Genomic DNA, 27,465 nt, shown 5'->3' on the forward strand with positions numbered 1-27,465 from the left:
GAACTCATATCTGTCAGTAGCATTTCCCCACTTCAAAGTCAGACTTTTTATTCAAAATGTATTTCCATTTCCTGCAGAGAGAAAATAAAACAATGTTTTGTCCAAAAGCATGAGTCAGCACATTTAACCATTTGATCCCAACCTCTCTAACACTTTTGCGCAGACAGTATCTCACATTATTTAGCATAACAACAAAAAAAATACAACAGATAGATGTTGAGAATTTGAAACATGAAAAAGAAAATGCGTGTATGCATCGTTACGGCCTGAACATTCAGAAAACTGCGCACGTTTTTGTTATTCCGGCGGCTTCTGTTAGCCTTCAGCGTCTCCTCAGACGTTCATCGACAACAACAGGAACTGTGAGGGGAAGAGAAAATAAACACCAATTGAATCCCAGGACATTAAAAGATAAATTCAGTTCCATTTAAAAAAAGAAAAATAAGCACAATAAAGCCTGTGACCACAGAGACAATCCCAGGCTAAATCCCAAACATCTTGTTAAACAATCACCTCAGAAGTATTTGCAGAGATTAAAGATCCAGGTGTGATATTATAATGTGGTTTTTACCTGCATGATGTTCATTTTCACCCGTCCCCGCTTAGCCTTGTCCAGAACCTGGAAAGTTCCTGTTGAAGAGGATAGAGTTTCAGTCAGCTTAAAGTGGCAAATACCTTTCTTGAAGTTGTTTTAACACGAATAAATCATCACTTCAGTCATTAGTAGTTGTAAATATAATCAGGGGTGATTCTAGGATCAGATCTGTAGGGGGGCTCGGCTCAGCTCGGCTCGGCTCCCTGTTTTAGCTACAGAGTGAGGCATCGCACTTCTGTTCCATCTTTGTTAGGAGTCGCACATGCACAGTACCTAGGTAAGGACTACTAGCCAGTCAGAAGCAGAGTATGAGGCCGTGCCCTGACAGTAGCTAGGTGAAAGGACTACTAGCCAGTCAGAAGCAGAGTATGAGGGCGTGCCCTGACAGTACCTAGGTAAGGACTACTAGCCAGTCAGAAGCACAGTATGAGGGCGTGCCCTGACAGTACCTAGGTAAGGACTACTAGCCAGTCAGAAGCAGAGTATGAGGGCGTGCCCTGACAGTAGCTAGGTAAGGACTACTAGCCAGTCAGAAGCAGAGTATTGTGACGTACTGAACATGTTCTCCAGACGGACAATGCAGGTGAGGTAGTCGTCGAAGTCGATGTCGTAGTTGTCGTCAGCAAACCTCAAGCCGATCAGCTGCAGGAGCTTGTTGTTCAGCTGCATGCCTTCATGGGAACAAGGCACAAACACAACATAGTTACCAAAAACTAAAGACTTTATCTTTATTAGCTGTAGTGCAACTGCTGCTACTACCACTATCAGTTGAGCCAATACTTTTATCACTTTTACTACACCACGAATACAGCCTCTAATAATAGTAAAACAAATACATCTTCTACCAATTTTACAGATAATACATTTTAAAAAAGAAATGTAAATGCTTTGCGATCACACGTAAATCCTGGGAAAAAAATATTTTGACATGAATATGTAGTGAGTATTATAGTTATAAAAAAAAACACATTTTACTTCACACAACATGCAAATGAACTGTATTTCTTTTGTATTCAGATAACATGTTAAACATGGGTCTTGCAGTAGGCCTATATACAGTATTAACGTCACAATAGTTCAAATCCTATGAAATAGGCGACAGCTGGCCGGTCACGTGATAGTTAAAGGAGAATTCCGGCCAATGTTTACGTTAATCTTGATCGCTATAGCTACGTGAGTACTTTCGATAGAAAAAAACCCGACCCGAATCAGTGCAGGCAACACAGAGAAGCTGCAGCTACGTACTACAAGCGTCCCCTGAGCTAAAACTGTGGGGAATACACTTCAAGACGTGACATGAACTGTCCTATGCAGGACATCCACCAGACCACCGGGCGCTCCGTGGATTGTTATTGGGATGATTATCACAGAAGCCTGTCTGAATACACTCACCGGACGGCAAGCTAGCTACCGGCAGGATCGAGACAGGGACCAGGGTAGGTGAATTTAAACAATGTCGGAGTTGAAAACGGGGGGGTGCCAGTGGATGGGTCACAAAACACAGGGCTTTCAAGTTTGTGTCCCAGGGAAAACAAAAGAATTTCACCCAGGAAATGCGTGCTGGTGTCCCGGGAGTTTATGTAATCCAAACCACGATCTTTTTCCTAAACCTAACTGTCGTTTTGGTGCCAAACCTAAAGTTATAGTGTGTAGTTTCTGTCGCCCCCATCAGGAATTCTAAGTATTGACAACAAAACTGTCGGCGCGTCCACATGATACAAGCCCCACCCCTCTTTCACACAGCTGCTAGTAGCCAAGGAGGACACGGAGGATTAAAAAAACATGATGGACTCTTCAGAAGAGGTAACTATCTTCACTTCGACGATACAATCTTCTGAACATAGCCATACTGAGAAATACAGAGAGAGTTGTGTGGAGCTGATAGTCTTAATTAGCAACTCATTTGGCAATGGCTTGAATGTAACAACGTTCTTTAATATCAAAAAGTTACGCACTAAAGCTTTAACTGTCGTCGATGCATAATGGTCACCTATTGTCGGCTAAACCCAACTGCCACGGCATATAAAAGGACCGACAGCTCACAGTGCTCTGTAGCCGGCTGACTGGCGGCTAGATTTAAATGCCATGTGACCGGTCGTCATGTGACTGGTCGTCAGCTGACGGTAGTTTAATTTCGTAGGATATCATAAAAATGAGTGTGCATACATTTTCGTGCGATATATTATACCAACACGTTCACGAGAATGTGTTAAAACTGTATACAATGTGTTAAAGGGATGTCAATACATTACATCTCCATATATGAACAAAGCATCTCCTTTGCATTTAAACATAAAAATGGAGTACGAAGAAGAATTAAAAAAAAGACAATGGTCAAACCAAATAAACTAATGCACTAATAGTCGACTCTCACCTGCAGCTGTGAGAGCGCTACGGAGCTCGTAGGACGACATCTTCCCTGAGCGGTCGGTGTCAAAGGACAAGAAGAGCATCTGCAACAACACAAGTCCATCTTTAACCTTTAACCCTTTCACTGCCTGAAGCACAAAGAACCGAAATCCCAAAACTTCCACCGCCACAGCTGATTCACAGCGTTTCAGACAAAAGGGTGAATACAGGTATATTCAGACACACAGCATGAAGAAAATAACGTGTTTTTTAACCATTAAAGCACACAAACATGTTCTAGTAGAACCTTAAAATACAAGACTGAACCTGGAAATGAGCACAATACCCGGACCTTAAACCATAACAAAACGCCACTTTTAAGATGGACCGTATTCTCGTTTTCGGTCAAATGGCCTTTTGAATGGGAGTGCTAGGGGCACTACTATGATCGCATCAAAATCACTATTGGTTTTTCCGGTCGCGGTCCAGCTAGCCCAGTGTTTCTCAACGGGGGCGCGCTGGAAGCAATATTTTGGAAAGGGGGGCGTTGAGGTGCCCTTGGGGGGCGTTTGTTTGAAAGCTAAACCAAAGATTCACAATAACAATACATGTTTACACTTTAAACTACTAAAAAACAGTGGTCTGCAACATTAAAACCTGCCAGTTCACGGCACTGCGACTGGACGAGACGGGTATCATAACTCTTCTGTGCTTCTGTCAGCTTTTATTTTGGCGCAGCTCCGTGCTGCCTTCACGGAAACAGGACGTCAGAGCATCATCTTAAATGAGCTCCGTATTTCAGCGTGTAGCTGCGTTCAGATTAAAAAAAAGCAATCGCCGCGACGTCCTGTTCCGTTCTTTAACCCCCCAATGTAGCACAAGTAGACTTTATATTTCACAGTAACAGTTTTTTCGTCAGATCGTTTATAGAACACAACGTTTCCTACTGCACCTGAAGGCAGCTTCATTTCACGGAGAAAGAGAGAAAGAAAAGAGATGAGCGGGAGATATCGACTGTGCTTTGTTGTTTGGCAAACATGTAGCTGTTTCATAAACTCCCGCGCAGTTCAGGGCTCGTGTTTGGTGTTTTAAAACTTTCTAGTGGAAGCGATAGAGGCAGTGATGTCACTGTTTACTGGAGGATACAGGATTCTCACACCTCAACACGCAGCGCGATGTGGGGTTGCGTTTCTCCAAACGTTTTTTTTCTGCTATTTACTCACAAGACAGGCGATAGCAAACACTCTTCTAACCCAGACTCTTCTAAGCATCAACAAAGGGCTCTCACTAACTTTCAAAGGTTGTAAACTTATTTCCATTCTGCAGTAGGTGTCGTTCTTCAAGTCGTTTGTCATCACCAAAATACTTTTCTGTGTGTGTGTGTGTGTGTGTGTGTGTGTGTGTGTGTGTGTGTGTGTGTGATCCTTCTGCTTTTAACCCCTTGATAAGTGCCAGCTTGTTTTCCGTTGGAACAATCCCATTATAGATTTAGATTTGAATGAAAAATAGATTTGAATGTTAAATTGCTAGCTGTTTCTGATTGGCTACTGTTAGCGTTTGTAATAATAATAATAATACATTTTATTTAACGCGCCTTTCATGACACCCAAGGTCACTTCACAAACAAAAAAGGACATTCAAATTGTAGTCATCTTATTAAAGGAGCTGAGGTTCACACCAGGGACATGCAGCAGGCCTTTGGATAATACCTCATTATAGTTTGAATGTTACATATCTAGTCGTTCTGATTGGCTGCTGTTATTTAAATTGAATGTCAAATGGTTGTCATTTTTTTTAAAAACCTGTAAATATATACTGACATGGCTTTTTTGATACCTGGGAAACTAATACATGTGTTGTTTGTCATTCTATTATGATGATTTTTTTGATTCTTTTTGATAACAATAGTAACAACAATAATAGGACTATATTAGGGCGTAATCATTAATATTCGGGGCAATTAGCCTACATATTCTTTTGGGGGGCGTTAGGGATCTGGATAATGGATAGGGGGGCGCTGGGACAAAAAAGGTTGAGAACCACTGAGCTAGCCAGTCAAAAATAGTCGATCTCTGAATGCGACGTAAACGGGGAGGAGAGTAAAGATGGAAAGCTCCTAAAGCTTAGTTCCATATAAATGCACGGATTATTCGTTGTTTTGTCGTTAGCGAAACACAATCTTGACCTCGTAGTTGAAAAAGGAGCCTCGTATAAGAATGACATTTCCTCCTATGGAGTCCGTTCATTCGCATTCAGAGATCGGCACTTTTTGACTGGCAAGACAGCGGATTGCGTAACAATAACTGCTAAAGTGAGTCGTTCAAAAACCTTTTTTAGTAAACTCTGGGTACACAAACAGTGTTTCTCAATGCTGAGTTCAGGTGTAGAGACCCTGGTGATACTTGGAGCAAAGTCTCACGTTGTGTCGAGCCTTCTTAGGGTTTTAAAAATAGTTATTTTGATGCGATCATAGTAGAGCCCCTAGCTCTCCCATTCAAAAGGCCATTTGACCCGAAAACGAGAATACGGTCAATCTTAAAAAGTGGCGTTTCCGTCCTAAATATGCTTTTAAACGAAAGTCTGACTCAGGTCCATTCACAAAAAGACCCTAGGTTGCATTTTGGCGAGAGTTACGCTTTAAGTATATTTTGATGCTGATATGTTTGTACTTTTGCTTAATTAAACATTGTGAATGCAGTACTTTGACTTTTAACTGAGTATTTCTATAGTTTGGTATTCCAAGATCTACATTTACAGTTTTAAACACATAAATCGACACATACGATCCACTTCTTCATCTTTTCCCAGAAGACCTTAAACTCTTGGAACTCCAGCATCCCTGTGTTGTCCACCTGGTTTACTGTCAAGGGAAAAACACTTTGGGTTGTTTTAAAATCATATTTTACAGCCCTTAATGCTTGAAATCATTAGTTTGAAACGAGTCAGTGAGCGATGTGGAAGGATACATCCATCAGGTTGATGATACTCTGGCAGGTGCTCAGACTCAGGCCTTCGAATACGATTTCTTTTCCTGAAAAACAGATAAGAGGTTTTTGATTTTGAATCACTTAAGTGATTAAACATGTACAGAAACATATTGGACAGGCAAGATTAAAAGTGGCACTTGCAGTATTTTGGCATCAAATGATTGCCGCGCATATCATTTTGATACTTTGAGGGTAGGAGCAATTGGCCGATATCATCGTATGGTTTGGAAGACTTGTTTCTTTTACATAATAACCCAATAAGTTGCATTTAAAGGGGGAACTTTTGAACTTCTTTCCAATAGTCAGTTCTCAGCGTTTTGGTCTTAAAGCCCAGATATACTTGCCTTTAACTACGCGTTCGCGTACGTAAGAAGGCTGCCATGCGTATCCTGCGTTCCTTTGGAGCATATGTTGCGCACGTCTTCAGAAATTAACGCTACGTGTCCGCAAGATGCAATTCAGCACATAAATGTTGATGGCAGTATATTATCTAACAGGCAGGTCAGCAGCTGTTCCACACTCCAGCCCAGAAATATCTTCTGGTGTCGGCCAGTGATGAGATTGTCCCTGATCTGCCCCCTAGTGGATATATATATTTAAAGTGCCCATAATATGAAAAAAACACTTTTTCTGGGATTTGGGGTGTTATTTTGTGTCTCTGGTGCTTCCACACGCATACAAACTTGGAAAAAAAAAACATCCATGCTGTTCTGAGTGAGATACGGTTTCTGAATGTGTCCTGCCTTCAGTCTCCGGGTGAGCTGGTCAAAATCTGCACGGCTTTCTACGTCACTAGCTGAGACGAGGGGGCTAACCGTAGCATGCTAGGGCTAGCATGCTAGCTCGTTCTGAATGGCAAAACACTGCTACAACACACACTAGTTCACCATAATCTACAAAAGAACTACTTCCATGTCCCTGTTCTGCAGGTATTCCACGCAAAGTTGGAAGTGTGCCCTCGTTTAGAAGAAGTCTCCCAGCTAATCCTGCCTTGTACTACTGAAGTTGGAGAAACAAACAGCTAGCTAGATGATGTGATCCTTACCTAGCTACTGAGCATGTAGTCCTTACCTAGCTACTGAGCATGTAGTCCTTACCTAGCTACTGAGCATGTAGTCCTTACCTAGCTACTGAGCATGTAGTCCTTACCTAGCTACTGAGCATGTAGTCCTTACCTAGCTACTGAGCATGTAGTCCTTACCTAGCTACTGAGCATGTAGTCCTTACCTAGCTACTGAGCATGTAGTCCTTACCTAGCTACTGAGCATGTAGTCCTTACCTAGCTACTGAGCATGTAGTCCTTACCTAGCTACTGAGCATGTAGTCCTTACCTAGCTACTGAGCATGTAGTCCTTACCTAGCTACTGAGCTTGTGTGACTGACAACAAAGATGTTACAGTAGTGAGAGGTCTCACTCTGTAGCTAAAACAGAGACCTGAACACAGGGTGAAAAGAGGAGCTGCAGCAATGTGCAGTACTACAAAAATATGGTGTTTCTTGAAAATTAAACCATGTAAACCTATTCTGGTACAACCTCTAAATACAATTATGAACCTGAAAATGAGCAGAATATGGCCACTTTAATCCTTCAGTAGTCTATATCCACGATCTTCCACTTCCGGGATGTCGCTTCTTTTCGGCCGGATGTCCGTTAACTTACGCTTTCTTGGCATGTTAAACTCCGGTGGATTTGTGAGGACTATGGTGAACTGCTCCTCAGATCTCTGCAGGGTAAATCCAGACAGCTAGCTAGACTATCTGTCCAATCGGAGTTTTCTGTTGCACGACTAAAACTACTTTTGACGTACACGTTCCACCAAAACAAGTTCCTTCCAGAGGCTATTTTGCAGAGGCACCGTGGCTCCGTCCGCCCCTTACCGCTGCCCAAGACGATTGTGATTGGTTTAAAGAAATGCCAATAAACCAGAGAACGTTTTTCTCCCATCACAGAATGCTGTGTTGACTAGCCAGACCCTCCTCCGCAGCGCTGTGGAGGAGGGTCTGACAAAGCGAGACTAATCCTCCAGGTACACGCAAAGTACGCAGGCAAGTATGTAAACGATGCTGTTCGCACCACCGCCGCTTGTCTACACGTACGCATCGTTAAAAAGCTAGTATATCTGGGCCTTTAAAGTTAAATAATGTCTAATTGTGATCCCTAATCAACAAAACAAAGAGCATAAATATTCCCTTCTCAGACTTCTGTTACATTTTAAGACGTAAAATCATAAATAAATAGTATCGTGTAACAGCAATATTTTGTCTTCCTTCTAATCAAATCAGAAAGATAAAAAAGAAAGTAAACCAAAGATGAATAATTGACAAAAATCGGCCACTTACGTCTGCTCAGAACGCCGTTCAGCATCTGCTGCAGCTCTCTGACAGAGATAGCCTTGTCCTGGGTGGAAAAGCAAACTTTAATCTCATACATACACACCTAGTCATCTACGAGTCTAAGGTCTTAATTATAATATTACCAAATGTAGTTTAAACGTGCTATATAAGAGAACCCCTGTCTAGTTTCTTCTGTACTTAACCCATAAGGACTCACGGTAACATAGGTGTCAGACACTCTGTAAATGTTCTGGAAAGCTGTCACTACCCGATGTGAGTCAAGTGCAGATGTGAGTTGCGCATGAGTCACTTTGCGACTTCACGCAGATCTGTTTAGCTGTTAGCCACAGAATAATGAGAGAGGTGCATTACATAGCAGTAATTTATTTATTTAGCGTAAGGCGTCACGTTTTCACGGCATGATCCCTGATGTCAGTTCTAGATTAGAGGTGTCATGATTGTAAGTTTCTGTATATGTTCTGTTTCCTGTTTTATTTTGAAATCTCTGGTTTTCTGCCTTGTCTTGTCTGGTTTTACTTCCTGTCTTTAGTTTTCCCACCCTTGTGATTGTCTTATGTTTGTCTCACCTGTTGTATCACCTGTCCCTTGTTAGTCCTCGTTACCTCTTGTATTTAGTCTCTGTGTTTCCCTTGTCTTTCGTTGGATCAATGGTCCTGTTGGTGTGTCTTTCTGTTTTGGAGGGCAGTGTGGTCGTTTTTGGCTCAGTGTTGCTGTTTCTTATATTCCTTTCCTGTTTTGACTGCTACTTCTTTTGGATTCCATTGCCTGCTGTTTTCAGGACACCTTTTGTTTGGAAATTAAATCATCTAACTACTCCTCTGTTTTCCGTCTCTGCGTTTGGGTCCTACATTCCCTGAAATCCTGACAAGAGGCTGAAGTAGCCGACAAGAACCTGCTAACGAGAGACTTCTGTAATGTCAATGCAATAAAAATGGACCTACATAACGACGTTCATTCACTGCTGGCTACAAGTTAGCAATCAAACACAACAAAGGCTGTCACTTGAGTGGCGTTTTGAGGTAACGTTAGCAATCAAACAATCATAGATAGCTACAACGTTTGCCAGATCCGGATCCCTTGGCGTTATGCCTTAAACCGTTTAAATCTGAGCATGCGCAACACACATCTGCACTAGACTCACATCGGGTAGTGACAAAGCCCCTGAGTGACGCTGAAGGAACATCCTGGTAGCGGTCATGTGGCAGTTTGTCAGATGGCTGTGTGCATGATCAACAGATATGGCAGAACTAGCTTATTTTTAAAAGGATTTTTTTGTTTGTTTTGTTTCTAAAGTAAGATTCAAGTCATTAAAGATTGTAATGCTTACATAACAAGTCATATTTTACAATGAACCTGTTCTGTCCACATTTGTTGAACAAATGTATATACCCAGCGCCAGCGGGCTGGGATTGCCGCCACAGTGTATCTTTTGGTCATTTGATTTTCCTTTCATAAACGGGTTTTAAATGGGGTTTTTTTTGTTTTTTTTTTCCTTTTCACGGTCAAAAGGGGATAAGAGAAATTTAAAAATATGGTTTGATTTTGATTTTCTATTTCATATAACAACAAATAAACTCACTAGAAAACAGAAATGAAAAAAGTTTTTTTTTTTTATATATTCTGAGACCGGATGTTGTCGTTTCATAGGCAACAGCTCCGTTTTACCAGTGTTGCGTTAGCCAAGGCTACAACCTACTCTGATGTTCCAAAGTCAAGGATTCAAACTCATTTTACATTTTTTAATACCATTAATAAAACGAATGAGACCCAAAAGATACACTGACCCCACAGGCTCTCACAGATCATTTCCCAATACGCAAAATACAGACGTTTTTTTCCAAAGTGTTTCCTTACGTCACCAGCCAGCTGATCAAATAACCTCCTCAGGCCTTTCTCCTCGTCTGTCTCCTCCTCTGGAGCGGAAGGCATGGGCGGCTGCAAGAAACATCAACACAGGAACATTTTATTTATATAGCACCTTTAAATACACATCAACTTAAAGGTATAGTAAGTGATGTTAATCCAATACACTTTTTGCATGCATGTGAATGTGCCGGTCGGCCAGTAGTTATCTGTCCGTGAATCTGGGGGGCGGAGCTTCTGAAGGGGGGGTAGGATTATTTGTTTGGCAGTTGAGTTCAAATATCAACAATCTTTGTGAAGCATCGCTTACTGCACCTTTAAATTGCTTTACATCGAAAGACAAAATATAAGCATAAACATGAGAATAAAGCATGAACAACAAAAATAAGAATACAGCATAAACCTCAACGACACAAGACCATCTACAAACAAATCAACTGATTTTTGTTTCTGCAGATATTGAGCCAGTTACGTACCCCGGAAATCCAGAGTTCTCGCTTGAGCACAATTGTAATTTGCTCAGCGAGTCACTCTGGCATTGAGTAATGATGCTCATTAACTATGCCCTTGGAGACGAGCTGCACCAATCACATCGGTGTATCTGATGTAGGCGGGCCAGAGGCGAGCTGAACAGATGACGACAGCGCTGCGACGTCAAAGTCATTAGTAAACATTGCAAGATGGCTACGGATGAAGACCAGTTGTTTGAAACGGCTTTGGCTGCTACAATGAACGAGTTAGACTTGGCTTTTTAATCTAAAAGAGGAACAGAAGAAGGCGCTCCAATCGTTCCTTTGCAAGAAGGACGTTTTTGCTGTTTTGCCGACCAGATACCGCGAGAGTTTAATCTCCCAGTTAGCTCCTCTGGTAGCTAAGAGTTTAATCTCCCAGTTAGCTCCTCTGGTAGCTAAGAGTTTAATCTCCCACTTAGCTCCGCTGGTAGCTAAGAGTTTAATCTCCCAGTTAGCTCCTCTGGTAGCTAAGAGTTTAATCTCCCACTTAGCTCCGCTGGTAGCTAAGAGTTTAATCTCCCACTTAGCTCCTCTGGTAGCTAAGAGTTTAATCTACCAGTTAGCTCCTCTGGTAGCTAAGAGTCTAATCTACCAGTTAGCTCCTCTGGTAGCTAAGAGTCTAATCTCCCAGTTAGCTCCTCTGGTAGCTAAGAGTTTAATCTACCAGTTAGCTCCTCTGGTAGCTAAGAGTCTAATCTACCAGTTAGCTATGCTGGTAGCTAAGCGTATGAGGGCTCTGGATACGTCACCCCATGTATCGTTGTGATTGGTCGTAGTGTTACTCAATTGCGTGCAGTGAGATTTTCAAATGCATGGTTGGTGACGCTCAAGGTGGTAAGCTTCTCTCCACAACGCGTACCTTCTATGGCGCCATTTTGATGCTAACAAGCACTCACCCGCCGTTAGCATCCCATTGACTGCCATTCATTTTGACGTCACTTTGACAGAGAATAACTTTACATCTGAAGCGTTTAAAGACTCTATTTGTCCGTTGTTTATTTCTAAAGAAACACGACAATGTATAAAAGGCTCCATTACCTTGTAGCTCACGTTATGGCTCCGTAGCAGACGTTTTTATAAGAATAGGCTAACGATTGTGTCATAACCACGAGACTTCCTGTCTCATAGTAGAGGAGTTACCGTATAGTACAGGAGAAGCTCTCAGGCAGTTTGGACTTCCATTAGCTGTTTAAGTGTAATGACTAATGTTAACTATCATTTTAGTGATCAATAATGAGCCTGTGTCTATGTTATCTCCTTACATATACCTACGCTCTCCGTCTCTGCTAGATTGGGAACGATTGAGATTTCTCTTGGCACAGCTACCAGAAGACTTCCAACTTTCAGACAGGTTGCTCACGTCACATCTACGTCTTCAAGCTCAGTTGGAGGCTGCTCAGTAACGCTCAGCCATCACCGGAAAGAGCTTCTAATGTCCTTCACTGGTCTCCGTCCAGAGACACGGGATCTGTTGGTCCAGTTTATATAACTGTCTATGGTGCCGCCCCTCGAGTTGGGCCATTTTCATTACTCAGACCCTTAATCTTTCGGATTTGGGTCTGGATTTCCAGGCTACCAGTAACATGTAATGTAACAAATTGATGGATGCATCGTCAATCGGTTAAAAACTGATATAAATGTGTAAAGATTACAACCGGTTGGGATAAAGAAATGAATCAACAGATTGAGGGACTGAACGGGTGATTGATTAATGATTCCTACGTGATCTACTTACATCTGGCAGGTTGGCGTCAACGTTGCTCCCCATCTCCCTGTGGAACACAAACACAAGTTGTTATAAACATATAAACCTTTTTTATTTTTTTTAAATATCTGTGCTACGTTGTTTTATGCTGCTGCGTAGCTTAAGTAAGGCATAACGTAGAGCGAGCCACTCCATTTTCTTATGCAACAACTATTTTGTATATATTTGTTTCTGAATTTATTGTTTTTTTCATATTAATGTTTAGTATGTTTGTTTGTTTATGTATGCACCAATCACGAAGGCAAATTCCTCACAAGTGTAACTTACTGTGGCATTAAACCTTTTCTGATTCTGATTATTTTTAATTAAAACCCCAGAAAGGTGATGCAGGACCCTTGTTCAAAGCATAGGGGTCTTGAATCAGCCTGAAAGGGTTCAATATGCAAAAATGGCTGGCTCAGTCTACATTATCCGACTTATTACATGCCGAATTACACGGCTACTCATACACATCTACACTACTACGTTTTGGTTTAAAGTTTTAGTGCGTAACTTCTTGATATTAATGAACGTCCCTTACATTCAAGCCGTTGCCAAATGAGTTGCTACAAAGGTAATCAAGACTATCAGCTCCACACAACTCTCTCTGTATTTCTCAGTATGGCTATGTTCAGAAGATTGTGGCGTCTGGCCACTTTCCCGCGCAGTACTTGAGTGAAGATAATGACCTCTTCTGAAGACTTCATCATGTTTTCCTTGGCTAGGCCCTACTAGCAACTGCATGGAGGAGGGGTGGGAGTGCGTGCGCGATCACGTAAGGCTTGCATAATGTGGACGTGCCAACAGTTTTGTTGTCATTACTTTGAATTAGGGCTGTCAAACGATTACTTTTTTTAAAATCGCGATTAATCACTGAATTTCTATTTTATCGGCGCCAAGGGGGGGGAACGGGGGATGATAAGGATCTATCAGAGATCTACCCCATCTATCTGCTCTCGCCCGCGGTGTAGTTCAATGTAGAACCGCCACTGGTTACGAGGAAGTATGGCAGCTTGATGATAAGTAAAGGTGCAGCAAAGGGTCAAAATAGTAGCCTGTTAGGCACGACGCGAAGCCGAGTGAAGTGTAAAATAAATTAATGAATGGCGGCATGTGATTAATGCGATTTAAAAAAATGTACGCGGTATGCTCGGCCCTTAATTGCATCGCGATTAACGCGTTAATGCTGACAGCCCTACTTAGAATCCCTCATGGGACTACGCACTGTAGCTTTAAAAAAGAATATCTTTTTCTACGTTTACGCCTCACGTCCACACACCTGCAGCCTTATTTTGGATACAATGGACATACTCAAGTAAAGTACAAGTACCTCTTAATTGTACTTGAGTAAATGCACTTTCCAAGACTCACAGAGCTGCGGTCTTCTTCTCAGAGAAGATCCGGATGATGAAGTCGGCCTCTTTGTGGGGCTGGAAGGTGGTGGGGACCAGCACGTATTTCCCCGGAGGCAGCTCGAAGCGCTCCGTTATCTCCCGCATGTTGATGTAGGTCTTGCTGCGAGCCGTGGACGGGTTGTAGCGGAAGAAGTCTTTCCCCAGGTGGCCCCCGTCTTCTGAGGCCTGAACGGACAGATGCAGCAGATTAAATCAGCTCGTTCTAACCGGATCAAAATGTTCTAAATAACACATTTTAGAGCACAATTGGCACAATTGGCAAAGGTAGAGCAGTGTGACAGAAGTACAAGGCCAGAGGATTGAGTGACAAAACAATGTGACCCTCAAGGTCCATTGAGTAGCGGTCCTGAAGCTGTCAATCATATCACTTGACCTTCATCAGCAGATGGACATTGCTCAGTTGGAACTGTAGATTTTTAAAAGCTTTCAAAAGACTTCTCATGTTTACTAGTAATTCTCTGTCAACTTCACAGGATCAAGTGACATTATCGAAAGCTCCCGAACAGCTACACACATTACATTACACATGTACTTCACATTCACTGTTATACAGTATATCAAAAGCAGTGTTTTAGTCAAGTACTGTATTGCTTTAAAGTACTTTATACAAGACTGATCAAAAGTAATGCACTGTGATTAGTTTATATCCCACGTAGTCTCACATTGCCAGACCCTCCTCCACAGTGCTGCGAAGGAGGGTCTGGCTAGTCCACACAATATTCTGGGATTGGAGAAAAACGTGCTCTGGTTTATTGGCATTTCTTTAAACCAATCACAATCGTCTTGGGCGGAGCAACGGTGCCTCTGCAAAATAGCCAGAGACAGAGGAAGGGGACGGACATCCGGCCGAAAGAGGGACATCTGGCAGAATTTCCGCCGGCACTGGAGCAATCCCGGAAGTGGAACATCGTGGATATAGACTATATCCCACATAATCGTGAGCCAGGAGACACATGGTAAATCCGAAATCAGATCTGCTACACTGCTCGATGTAGTTAGGTTTAGGCATGGGGAGTGGGGATTGGTTAGGCTAGGGTTAGGCTAAAGCCCGAGACACACAAGGCCGATAATCGGCCGTTGGACAGTCTGGTGAGGTCGGTGACTCAAGTCTGTTCGGTGTGTTCCATGCCGTCATCCGTTCGAGGGGCCGTCGGCCTTCATTTAGGCCGATTTGACATGTTGAATCGGAAGGCTCGGGTTGAAGAGGAACAATGCGGATTCCGTCCTGGTCGTGGAACAACGGACCAGATCTTTACTCTCGCAAGGATCCTGGAGGGAGCCTGGGAGTATGCCCAACCAGTCTACATGTGTTTTGTGGATCTGGAGAAGGCGTATGACCGGGTGCCCCGGGAGATACTGTGGGAGGTGCTGCGGGAGTACGGGGTGAGGGGGTCCCTTCTCAGGGCCATCCAATCTCTGTACGACCAAAGCGAGAGCTGTGTCCGGGTTCTCGGCAGTAAGTCGGACTCGTTTCAGGTGAGAGTTGGCCTCCGCCAGGGCTGCGCTTTGTCACCAATCCTGTTTGTAGTATTTATGGACAGGATATCGAGGCGTAGTCGGGTTGGAGAGGGGTTGCAGTTCGGTGGTCTGGGGATCTCATCGCTGCTTTTTGCAGATGATGTGGTCCTGATGGCATCATCGGCCTGTGACCTTCAGCACTCACTGGATCGGTTCGCAGCCGAGTGTGAAGCGGCTGGGATGAGGATCAGCACCTCTAAATCGGAGGCCATGGTTCTCAGCAGGAAACCGATGGAGCACCTTCTCCAGGTAGGGAATGAGTCCTTACCCCAAGTGAAGGAGTTCAAGTACCTTGGGGTCTTGTTCGCGAGTGAGGGGACAATGGAGCGGGAGTTTGGTCGGAGAATCGGCACAGCAGGTGCGGTATTACATTCAATTTATTGCACCGTTGTGACGAAAAGAGAGCTGAGCCAGAAGGCAAAGCTCTCAATCTACCGGTCAGTTTTTGTTCCTACCCTCACCTATGGTCATGAAGGCTGGGTCATGACCGAAAGAACAAGATCCAGGGTACAAGCGGCCGAAATGGGTTTCCTCAGGAGGGTAGCTGGCGTCTCCCTTAGAGATAGGGTGAGAAGCTCAGTTATCCGTGAGGAGCTCGGAGTAGAGCCGCTGCTCCTTCGCGTCGAAAGGAGCCAGTTGAGGTGGTTCGGCCATCTGGTAAGGATGCCCCCTGGGCGCCTCCCTAGGGAGGTGTTCCAGGCACGTCCAGCTGGGAGGAGGCCTCGGGGGAGACCCAGGACTAGGTGGAGGGATTATATCTCTAACCTGGCCTGGGAACGCCTCGGGATCCCCCAGTCGGAGCTGGTTAATGTGGCCCGGGAAAGGGAAGTTTGGGGTCTCCTGCTGGAGCTGCTACCCCCGCGACCCGACCCCGGATAAGCGGAAGAAGATGGATGGATGGAATCGGAAGGCGGGCACTGCTGGCAGTCAGACTCAAATGACCCATCTGATTGGTGGAGAGCTGACCAGGAAACGGGGAGCAGAATGAGCGTGACTAGAGTCTCTCAAAATCTGACAGATTCAGCAACTGCACGGCCTGTTTCTCTCTTCAAATGTTTTCAGAAACACGTTTCGATGAACTACTTTAGTCCAATATGAGATCGTATTCTGAACAAGCCGCCATGACAGTCTGGCTTTGAATTTCCGGAGAAACCAGACCCACGTGACGCGTTTGTCCAATCAGCTGCGGGTTTTCATTTTTGGGCGACAATACAAAATAGCGCCACCTGCTGTTATGGAGACATATTACGTCTCGTCTCTTCGGTGTGTTCTAGGGCACTTTTTTGACCAACTCAGGGAGACTGATCAGACCAACTGCTTTTTCTGCCGAGAGTCGGCCGTCTGGTCGGTGTGTCTGCAGCTTAAGACTACCTGGGTAAGCCAATCAGAGGTAGAATAAGGCGGGCCACAAGGCACATCCTTTGACGTCGACACCTATAGTGGATCCAAAGTCGTTTTGGTGCCTAAACGTAACACTATACAGTCACGTAACGGTCGCCGTTTCACAACGTTAAATAGAACGGTAAGATTACGTAACATGTCATACGGATCGTTGCATGTTTTCGGAAGTTTTGTAGTTAATTTTAGTTTTGGTAAAATAATAGAAATAGGAGTCCGGACCCAAAGGTTGTTCAGATGACTTCTTTCACTTTCACTGCCAGTAAACACTTAAATGTCGATTGTAAACCTTGTTGCGCTTTATGCTTTATTTTTAATGAAAAAAGCACGAGTCTCTCTTTTCTCTTGCTTTCTTTCTGACCTTGTACAATGCGAAGCCGATGGTCTCCAGGTCCATTCCTTCCTTCCTCAGCTTCCGTCTGTTTTTCTGCATCAGAGCGATGATCACGCTGCACACGTCGTCGTCGTCATCCTCAGCGTCCTCCAGCTGCAGCTGGAACTGCGGGTTGGTCCAGAATGTGTCTGTGGATTTAAGATGCAGAGAGTTAGAGGGCAGTTTGGGGATATAAACACTAAGGGACCTATTTTAACGATCTAAGCGCACAGCGTGAAGCGTCTGCCGCAGGTGTGTTTAGGGCGTGTCCAAATCCACTTTTGCTGGTTTGACGGTGGAAAAAGGGCCCGTGCACCGGGCGCGTGGTTCAAAAGGGTTGTACATAGTGTCTTCATTAATTCATAGGTGTGTTTTGGGCGTAACATGCAATCAACCAATCAGAGATCATCTCCCATTCCCTTTAAAAGCCAGGCGCGTTTGGACCTTGGAGCATTGCTGTTATGATGGAGGATTTGCACTGTAATATTTTTATTTGTAATCTTCTGCATGTGTGTGTGCTGTTGTGCGTCCCTGTGTGTGTAACAAGCATAGTGTGCATGCGCTGTGCACGAGCCTAGGAGCATTTTACTAATTTGCTGTTAAAATAACAATGAAATGCTGCGTTATTGACTTTAGACCAGGTTTTTGTTGGTCAAATGCGCGATCATCAAAGCTGAGCGCAGGTGCATTTGCTATTTAAACGACGCGCACGCTGGACGGGAAATTGACAACTGCGTCAGTCTAAAACTAGCACAGACACTTGCTTCGGACTTTCAAAAAAAGCAAAATTGACTCTCAGATCCTTCTTAGATCTGGCGGTCTCACCGATGAAGTTCCTGCAGCCGCCGGCGGTGGTGCCGCGGATCCAGTTTCCCTCCAGCATGCTGACCTCCCAGCGGCGGTTTGGGTTTTCGTTCATGGCGTCAGGGGTCATGTTGCAGATCTCCACCTTGTCGTAGTTCTTCTTGAAGTCTCCAAACTCCATCCTGGAGTTCACAAACACAATCACCATTGAAATGCATTTTGCAGACTTGCAGTAAAGTTTGGGAGTCTGGAACGAGTTTAAAAAACCCAAAAGAAAGTCTTAATTTATAGTAGTAGTAGTAATGCAGCTTTAAAGGTCACATATTGTAAAAAGGTCGACTATTCAAAGGTTCATGGACCAAAACCTGAAATCTGACCACTGACATGAAAGTTTGGGCACATTATATTTCTGACCTTTTTACAGTGATTGTTCCATCCCCTATCCCAACATATTTACTGTACAATCCAGATAAGATCTGTACAAATACAGATAAATATATTTCTTAATCTTAAGTTTGGACCAGATCATCAAGTGCTACGTGCCGTGGACTCACCAGAATTCACCATCGTCTGATGAATTCTGCTGGAGGCGAGCTTTTTCGGCTGCGTCGACATAGTTCCACTCTCTGGCGCTGAAAAAGACAAGAGACAAAATAATCTGTTACAACCTCAACAGCTATGGAAGCCCATTTCCGCCAATGTGATGAAAAAAAGATCCTGTAAGTGATTATAATAACAAACTTTATTAAAATGTTGACTAAAGCCATTAGCTATCATCTGGGGACCTCGTGTGATTTAGAACTGACCCCCCCTCCCTCACATCTGAGTTTCGTGTGGCGTATTCGCACGGGATACGCAAAGCCTGCTTTTAATCGAAGACACTGACATATCTGTACCCCAAGAGATGGATACCCTGAAGCGCGCGGAGGACAGCCAGGACGAGGCCGCTGCACCGCACTTGGGTCGGGGTTCCGTATCTTTTTGGACCACGCCCGGTAGAGGTTACCAGAAGCACATCCCCGCCGCGGTGGCACCCACACAGCATCCCTCCTCAGCCCCTCGGACAAAGCCGCAGGGAGCGCGTCGACTCGGGGACAGAGGTCTCCGTTCGGGCAGTGGTCCAGACCAGATTGGCCATGAAAGTTGGCGTCCGCAGCCCCCCGCGATCCCATTTCCGTCTTCGCGAGAGGGATAAAAAGACACACAGGAAACATAAACCTTGAAAAAATGATATACGACCCCCACCAAATCACAGACATGTCGATTCGCAGGGGACTAATATTATCACAGGACCTCGGTGTTCAGCGAAATATGGTAGGTCTTTTGCGGGGGAATTTTACTTGACTATTATTACAGACATGGCCAATTCACACGGGATTAGGATCACAGACAACCTCCGTAATTATTACAAATGACTAGAGGTCACCAGGTTATGCTAATCCTGTGCAAATCAAAATAATGACTTAGTTTCTCAAAATAATGACTTAGTTTCTCAAAATAATGACTTAGTATCTGTGTCTTTCAGATCAAAAACCTACAGAGATGTAAAATGCCCATAAAGAGATGAAAAACAACTACAGAGAGACGTAAAACTCAGAAAGAATAAATAAAGAGACACAAAGCATTCCTATAAATTAGGCAGGATGGGTCTTTTGTATGTCCGTTTCTAAGGGCCTCATAATCCATCCATGAGACTTTAACTTCTGGATATTCGGCAGCGTTGCCACAACGGACCAAATGGCTTCGCTCGCATCTTTCTCCGCCGCCATTACGGAACTACAACTCAAACTAGCCCACGACCTCAACGTCATCGTTCTCAGCCACTCCCTCTGTTCGCTGATTGGACCGGTAAAGATTGGCCGGAGAAAACCCGCGAATATACCGCAAACCCAGACGGAGTACTGAAGGAAAATGAAAAGTGAGCGGAAGTACGTAGGAGTGGGGAGCCAGGCTACCCAAGGGGTACCCAGAGCATCAAATATCGCTGTGAATGGGATGCCCCTGGCCTGGGAACGCCTCGGGATCCCCCAGTCGGAGCTGGTTAATGTGGCTCGGCAAAGTGAAGTTTGGGGTCCCCTGCTGGAGCTGCTGCCCCCGCAACCCGACCCCGGATAACTGTTTGAAGATGAATGAATGGATGGATGAAAAGCATTTTATTGAGCTATTTACCTCAGACGAAATCAGACAAAATCGCCTCGTCACGGTTTCAATATTGGTAAAAACCAATAGCATTGATTTATGAAAAGAAATTACAAAGATGAAATATGGAGATACAAGGTTTCCGCCCAGGCAGCGACGATAAGTAACATATGTAAATATAAAAAACTAGATTAAAGAGGAAAAGAGTAGAGAGGGAGAGTTCTTCCTTCCTACTCCCTCTCCCTCTCCCCCTCTCCCCCCTTCTTTACTTCATTAAGTCAACCCTTCTCAAGTGTGAGTATTTGACCCGCTGGGTTATAGACTGGGTCCGTTAGCTTACTTGTCACTCCAGGGGCCGTTCCACTCGACCTGACCCCAGGGGTTTCTGATCCGGACCAGCTGGACCTTCTGGCCTCTGACACTCACCTAAAAAGTGAGACAGACAAATTGTTATTCTTAGAGTACTAAAACTATTTATTTAATGCTTATCGGGGTTTTAGATTACTGTAATAACCCTGGTCTGCAGTGCAAAAATATGCAATTAATCGTGATTTTGATTTTAGGTCATATCGTGCAGCCCTAGTCTGACATGCGCATGGCAATATACACGGACAAACAACAACATCAACAGATAACATAAAGACAAGTATATATATAGACACATAGAAACAACCACATTTACAATCTGCCCCTATTTACATAAAGCCAGTCCAACCTCGTCCAGGCCTGTGATGGAGTACGCGTGTCCCTTCACCAGGCCGGTGGTCGTCTTGGCCTCGGACTCCGCGGAGCTGGTGATCTGGAGAAAACCAAAACACCCAGAGGGGTTTAAAACATACATCTTGGCTGCAGTAAACCTCTTACATGAGGGGAAGCACACAAAAAAAATCTTTATATATATATATATATATATATATATATATATTTTTATTACAAAAATAAAAAACTAAAACTAAAAAGAGTCTTTACATCAATGGAGCATCCCATCATGGAGCCTCTTTGTATCGCGTTCTTCATGATGGCGTACAGGTTGTTTGGAGCGCTCTTGGTTTCGTATATTTCCGCAACACCGCCGGTAAAATCCTCCATGGCCTCCATCGTGCTGCCGCCCTTCAGGGACTCGTAGCTGCCGTGCAGTCTGAAACAAACGCATCACAGTGTGGTCAACATGGATTTAACAAAGAGATGGAGTAGAAGGCCAAACTTAGAGATTGTACCGAGCATTGAACACATTCACAAAGACAGACTGGTGAGAAAGGCCAATAACATTGTATGTGACTACACACACCCCCTGGCATCTTATCTACTCCCATCTAGGCGTCGTTTCTGACCAAGAACAGATCCAAATTTTCTTTTTTACCACAAGCCATAAAAGCCTTAAATCAGTCAAAATAAGCTTGATGTCCAGCTGGCCCCATCACCCAATACACAATACAATACACTACACTATACACCCAAAGGTGTATAGTGTAGTGTATTGTAGTGTGTCCTTATGTTCTTCATGTTATGTCTGTCGGTGTCTGATGTAGGGACTATTTGTTTGTGTCATATGTCTGATGTCCTGTCATGAAGTGCCTTGCGACTGTGCCGCAAACCCAACTGCCCCACGGGGACAATAACGTTATCTACTACTACTACTACTACTACTCAAAGTATGAGATATATAAGAGCCACTAGCGTGACTAAAATCAAACTGTAATGTTATGAAATTTACTGAGCATGGTTTTTGCTCCCCTGATGATACATCTTTTCCAGTTTGCACACTACATGACCGATCCTCAGCGAAAATGCTCTGTGAAAAACAGGGCACCTTGATTGATTGATTTATCAAATGTTAGCCTACTCGGGAGATAGTCTGGACCTACAGAAGTACATTTCCAGGATAACTGCCTGACAGCCCGCTCTCTGTGTGTTGCCGTCCTCAAAATCTCTTTGCTTCGGGAAACAAGAACAACAAACAACCTTCGAGCTAGCGAGCTACACGCTGACAATGTCAAGTTGTGATGAAATTTGGGATCGTGCAACAAGGCAGGATTGATGATTGTAAAGATTAACAAAGAATTTGTTAACGGCATTTCCTCTCTAACTGGGACATTTTGGGACCGATTGGTGGGATTGATGTGGACGAAGTACACACAGCGATACACTGGGGGACTTCCCATTTCTCAGACGCTCCATTGTTCCGACCTCTCAATAACCCGAAAAATTCCCTTTGATCCTACAGCCCACTAGTCCGACGTCCCTTTGTTTCGGAAAAATAAACCCTCTGCTCCGACAACCCATTGTTCCGACCATATAGGCTTTTGTGGATCTCACGTAACTTCTAGGCAAGACCCGCCCTACGTAGCAGCTCGATTGGTTGAGGTTAGGCATTGACCTCGAGTGTTTAAAGGTTAGGATAGCCGATTGGTCAGGGGATAGGACCTGTACACATCGGGATACGTTACCTTGCGTAAGCATGGACGCCTGGCCAATAGTAGCGTGTGAATGCTATTGAAGGGCGGGTCTTGCCTCGAAGTTGAGTGTGTTCCATAATAAAGCTTGACCATTGTTCCTATATGGTCGGAACAATGGGATGTCGGAGCAGAGGGTTTATTTTCTTTGAAACAAAGGGACGTCGGACTAGTGGGCTGTAGGACCAAAGGGAATTTTTCGGGTTATTGAGAGGTCGGAACAATGGAGCGTCGGAGAAATGACATGGCACCGATACACTGGTAAGAGCTAATGAGGTTTAACCATGTACCAGCTAATTTAAATAGCTCACGTTACTGTTTTGTGTCAACAGTTAACGTCATTTAATATTGTATGTGGCGTTTTCTTTTGCGGGGTGCAAATGTTTTGCAGAGCCACCGTCGACCAAGACGATTGTGATTGGTTTGAAAAAATGCAAACAACCCAGAGCGTTTTTTTTTCTCCTGTCCCAGAAAGCATCTGTGGTGTAGCAGGACCTTACTCCACAGCGCTGTGGAGATAAAGGAGGAGGTAAAGAATGAAGGTGTTTTTTTACTTGGCGTAGGCTTTCTCCAGCAGGGCGCTCCAGAACTCGTTGTTGGTGGCGGAGTGAAGCATGATGAGTTTGTTTCTCACCGCTGGCAGCCGGTCGTCCACCACCACGTCCAGCCATTGGTTGTGATGCCAGAACTGAGGGAGCAACAGAGAATGTGTCACGAAAACATTTTGTTCATCCACTGCTTACCAATTATTATCCGATTCAATTCACTTTGATTCTGAAAAGACACAAAAAGTGGAATAATTTCCTTCCTATTTTGAGAATTTGTTATTCTTGGCTCATTTGTGAGCAGAAACCTTTGATAGGCCGAGACACCTGTCAATCATTCAAGCCAACATGCCCCCACAAAACAAAAAAATCCTCTTAAAGCCTTAGCCCAAGGGCATAACTTTGGGAAATAAAAGGAAGGAAAGGAAATATAATAATATAAATGATGCCTAAGCCTTAGCTTATATATAATGCCTTTATTTTGAGCCTTTTAAAAACAGTTTAGAGGAGGTGACGATTATGACTCTTTGTTGCTGCGTCACTCCTCAGCTGGAGATGGCGCAACGTTTTTTTTGTGTGAAAATCGTATCGTGAACTTCAAATCGTGAATCATATTGAATCGTGAGTTGAGTTACGGGATCGTTACGTCCCCGGCCGGCGGTGTACCTGGAAGTGAAATATGCCGGCGTATCTGCGGTCGAACTCCTGGTCTTGGGGGACGACTCGGGCCATGGCGTCTTTGTTTAGGGTCAAGGATGCGATGGCTGCCAGGAGCCAGCAGTCCCCTGTGGTGACAAAACAGATGCATCATGGGTAAATGAGGGAAATATGTGCGTATGATAAGACACAAAATGTATACATATATTTCAAAACTGTAAAGGTGCTTATGACGAAAAAACGTTTATGTATTTCTGTCTGTGGTGTGAAATCATGGCTTGAGGTACGGAGGCCCCTGAAGGACAAAACACAACGGCAATTCACGCAAAACAACATTTCAGAAAACAAAACGACATTTCACAAAACACAAAAACAAACATTTCTGAAATGTTGTTTTGTTTTCTGAAATGTTGTTTTGTTTTCTGAAATGTTTTGTTTTCTGAAATGTTTTGTTTTCTGAAATATTTTTGTGTTTTCTGAAATGTTGTTTTGTTTTCTGAAATGTTTTGTTTTCCGAAATGTTTTGTTTTCCGAAATGTTGTTTTGTTTTCTGAAATGTTGTTTTGTTTTCTGAAATGTTGTTTTGTTTTCTGAAATATTGTTTTTTTTTCCGAAATGTTTTGTTTTCCGAAATGTTGTTTTGTTTTCTGAAATGTGTTTTCTGAAATGTTTTGTTTTTCCGAAATGTTGTTTTGTTTTCTGAAATGTTGTTTTGTTTTCTGAAATGTCGTTTTGTTTTCTGAAATGTTTTGTTTTCTGAAATATTGTTTTGTTTTCTGAAATGTTTTGTTTTCTGAAATGTTGTTTTGTTTTCTGAAATGTTGTTTTGTTTTCTGAAATGTTGTTTTGTTTTCTGAAATATTGTTTTCTGAAATGTTTTGTTTTCTGAAATATTGTTTTGTTTTCTGAAATATTGTTTTGTTTTCTGAAATATTGTTTTGTTTTCTGAAATGTTGTTTTGTTTTCTGAAATGTTTTTGTGTTTTCTGAAATGTTTTGTTTTCTGAAATGTTTTGTTTTCCGAAATGTTTTGTTTTCCGAAATGTTGTTTTGTTTTCTGAAATGTGTTTTCTGAAATGTTTTGTTTTCCGAAATGTTGTTTTGTTTTCTGAAATGTTGTTTTGTTTTCTGAAATGTCGTTTTGTTTTCTGAAATGTCGTTTTGTTTTCTGAAATGTTGTTTTGTTTTCTGAAATATTGTTTTGTTTTCTGAAATATTGTTTTGTTTTCTGAAATATTGTTTTGTTTTCTGAAATATCGTTTTGTTTTCTGAAATATTGTTTTGTTTTCTGAAATGTTTTGTTTTCTGAAATGTTGTTTTGTTTTCTGAAATATTGTTTTGTTTTCTGAAATGTTGTTTTGTTTTCTGAAATATTGTTTTCTGAAATGTTGTTTTGTTTTCTGAAATATTGTTTTGTTTTCTGAAATGTTGTTTTGTTTTCTGAAATGTTGTTTTGTTTTCTGAAATATTGTTTTGTTTTCTGAAATGTTTTGTTTTCTGAAATGTTGTTTTGTTTTCTGAAATGTTTTTGTGTTTTCTGAAATGTTGTTTTGTTTTCTGAAATGTTTTGTTTTCCGAAATGTTTTGTTTTCCGAAATGTTTTGTTTTCTGAAATGTGTTTTCTGAAATGTTTTGTTTTCCGAAATGTTGTTTTGTTTTCTGAAATGTTTTGTTTTTCTGAAATGTCATTTTGTTTTCTGAAATGTCATTTTGTTTTCTGAAATGTTGTTTTGTTTTCTGAAATGTCGTTTTGTTTTCTGAAATATTGTTTTGTTTTCTGAAATGTTTTGTTTTCTAAAATGTTTTGTTTTCTGAAATATTGTTTTGTTTTCTAAAATGTTTTGTTTTCTGAAATGTTGTTTTGTTTTCTGAAATGTTTTGTTTTCTGAAATATTGTTTTGTTTTCTGAAATATTGTTTTGTTTTCTGAAATATTGTTTTGTGAAATATTGTTTTGTTTTTCTGAAATGTTTTGTTTTCTGAAATATTGTTTTGTTTTTCTGAAATGTTTTGTTTTCTGAAATATTGTTTTGTTTTCTGAAATATTGTTTTGTTTTCTAAAATGTTTTGTTTTCTGAAATATTGTTTTGTTTTCTGAAATGTTGTTTTGTTTTCTGAAACGTTGTTTTTCTTTAGACCAAAATCTTATCAAATAATTCTAATTTGTACGACTCTTTCTGTTTTCTTTAACATGTTCAAAATGAATTTAAATCAATCAATCCATTAAAATGACTCATGGAGACAACTGTGGGTACCGACCCAGCTGTCCTTGGCAGATGTCTGTCCTCTCTAAATCTCCGACGATGAACTTTGGGTCCTGGCAGAGCTCCTGTAGAGGAACAGGAAAAGAACCGGTTGGGTTATTTAAAAAAAGAAGAAAAAAACAATGAAAGTTGGGAGGTGACACAGTCACCTTTAAAAGGTGTGTTCACATTCCAGCAATATTAATCAGCCAGTCACTGAAACACAACAAAACACACACACACACGCACACACACACACACACACACACACACCTGCTGAAGGCAGCTGAAGCATTTACGCTCGAGGAACGCCCAACAAAGAAATGTGTAGTCATTGTAGCAAACGTGAGTGGTGAGTTTTTGTCAGTTTACTCAGCTCAGTGAATGTTAACAGGTAGAAAAGCTGGAAATGAGCTAAAGCAAACGTTCCTTTTTTTTTAGTGTAAAGTGACATAAGAGACATCACTCATCAAAAAAACATTTCAATCAAGAAAGCTGATCAGCTAAATTCAACCAAATCAAACGTCTGAGCTACTGCAGAGTGTTTTATTTGCAGATGACGTTGAGGCGTGTGGGGATAAAGTCTGCGTACGGAGCTCAGAGAGAGCAAACTGCACCTGTACTTGGCTCTGTTTACACTGTTTTCTTGCCGAACTGGTTTTGCAGCTACAAGTACGACCGGATAAATGCTTAATTTCTTTCGTTGTATTTAAAAGCAGTTACTTTAAATTAGCTTTCACTTCATGTATTCAGTACAATCAGATCAGTAATTAGAGATTCTCTGTAATTCTGCAGAGTAATTCTGTATTTCTAACACTCATTCAGTCATTCACTCAACTGTCTTTTATTTAATCAAATTGTCCTGAACCAGAGTTTCATTCCCTTACAGTTATAAGACTTTTCAGCGCCTATAAAGGAAAGGAAATGTGACCAGTTGTATCCCCAAAAACAGCTAGAACATTAAAGCAAGTGTTGACCCGTCACAAAACCTCTCATCAGACCAACAGTTCACCTACAAACATTTCATTCATTCAACATTTCAAAAACTGAATTGAAGACACAAATCTGCTCAATCTTAACAGATGTAAAGACATTTGGACTCTTTTCTGACACAACTTGCATAGTTCTCCGGACGCTGCTTTGACCAGAGCATCAACCGAGCCCCCTAAAAAGTTCAAATCTAAGAGGTGTTACTGTATGTGTGTCAACATACCTTGGGCCTCTTCCATTTCACATCGACAGGAACAGCCTGGCTGTAGAAGAGCGAGGAGTCGTTGGCAGGGAAGTCTGGGTCCTCAAACAGGACCCCCTTCTGCAGACACTCCTGCCTCAGCTGCTCAAAGGACTTCCCGTCCGCCTGCGTGTCCACGGCCTTTTTGGAGCCCTTGGGCGACAGAGTGGACTGGACAGGCATCTTCTTCAGAGGGAAGAAGCTCAACGAGTGGAAGGGAGACGGAGACGTGAGGTGGTGTGTGTGATGGAGCGAGGCTCCTGAAGTGTGTGTGTGTGTGTGTGTT

The 27,465-nt window shown here is 42.6% G+C and overlaps 1 protein-coding gene across 1 annotated transcript; it reads right to left on the reverse strand.

Moving 5' to 3' along the window:
* Positions 1-31: 31 nt before the first annotated feature.
* capn9 (calpain 9) lies at positions 32-27,465 on the reverse strand. Its single transcript, XM_078273439.1, has 20 exons — positions 27,162-27,465; positions 25,965-26,034; positions 23,717-23,835; positions 23,060-23,193; positions 21,022-21,190; positions 20,768-20,851; positions 20,393-20,478; positions 18,468-18,545; positions 17,935-18,095; positions 17,098-17,258; positions 13,777-13,985; positions 12,397-12,433; positions 10,141-10,221; positions 8,272-8,329; positions 5,911-5,975; positions 5,728-5,796; positions 2,970-3,048; positions 1,150-1,266; positions 572-630; positions 32-360 (listed from the first exon to the last, which is right to left on the reverse strand). Exons 1-20 carry the CDS (start codon positions 27,360-27,362, stop codon positions 334-336), a joined length of 2,064 nt encoding a protein of 687 aa, XP_078129565.1. The 5' UTR covers positions 27,363-27,465; the 3' UTR covers positions 32-333.

This window comes from Sander vitreus, chromosome 2 (genome assembly GCF_031162955.1).
Source record: "Sander vitreus isolate 19-12246 chromosome 2, sanVit1, whole genome shotgun sequence".
NCBI classification, from domain to species: Eukaryota; Metazoa; Chordata; class Actinopteri; order Perciformes; family Percidae; genus Sander; species Sander vitreus.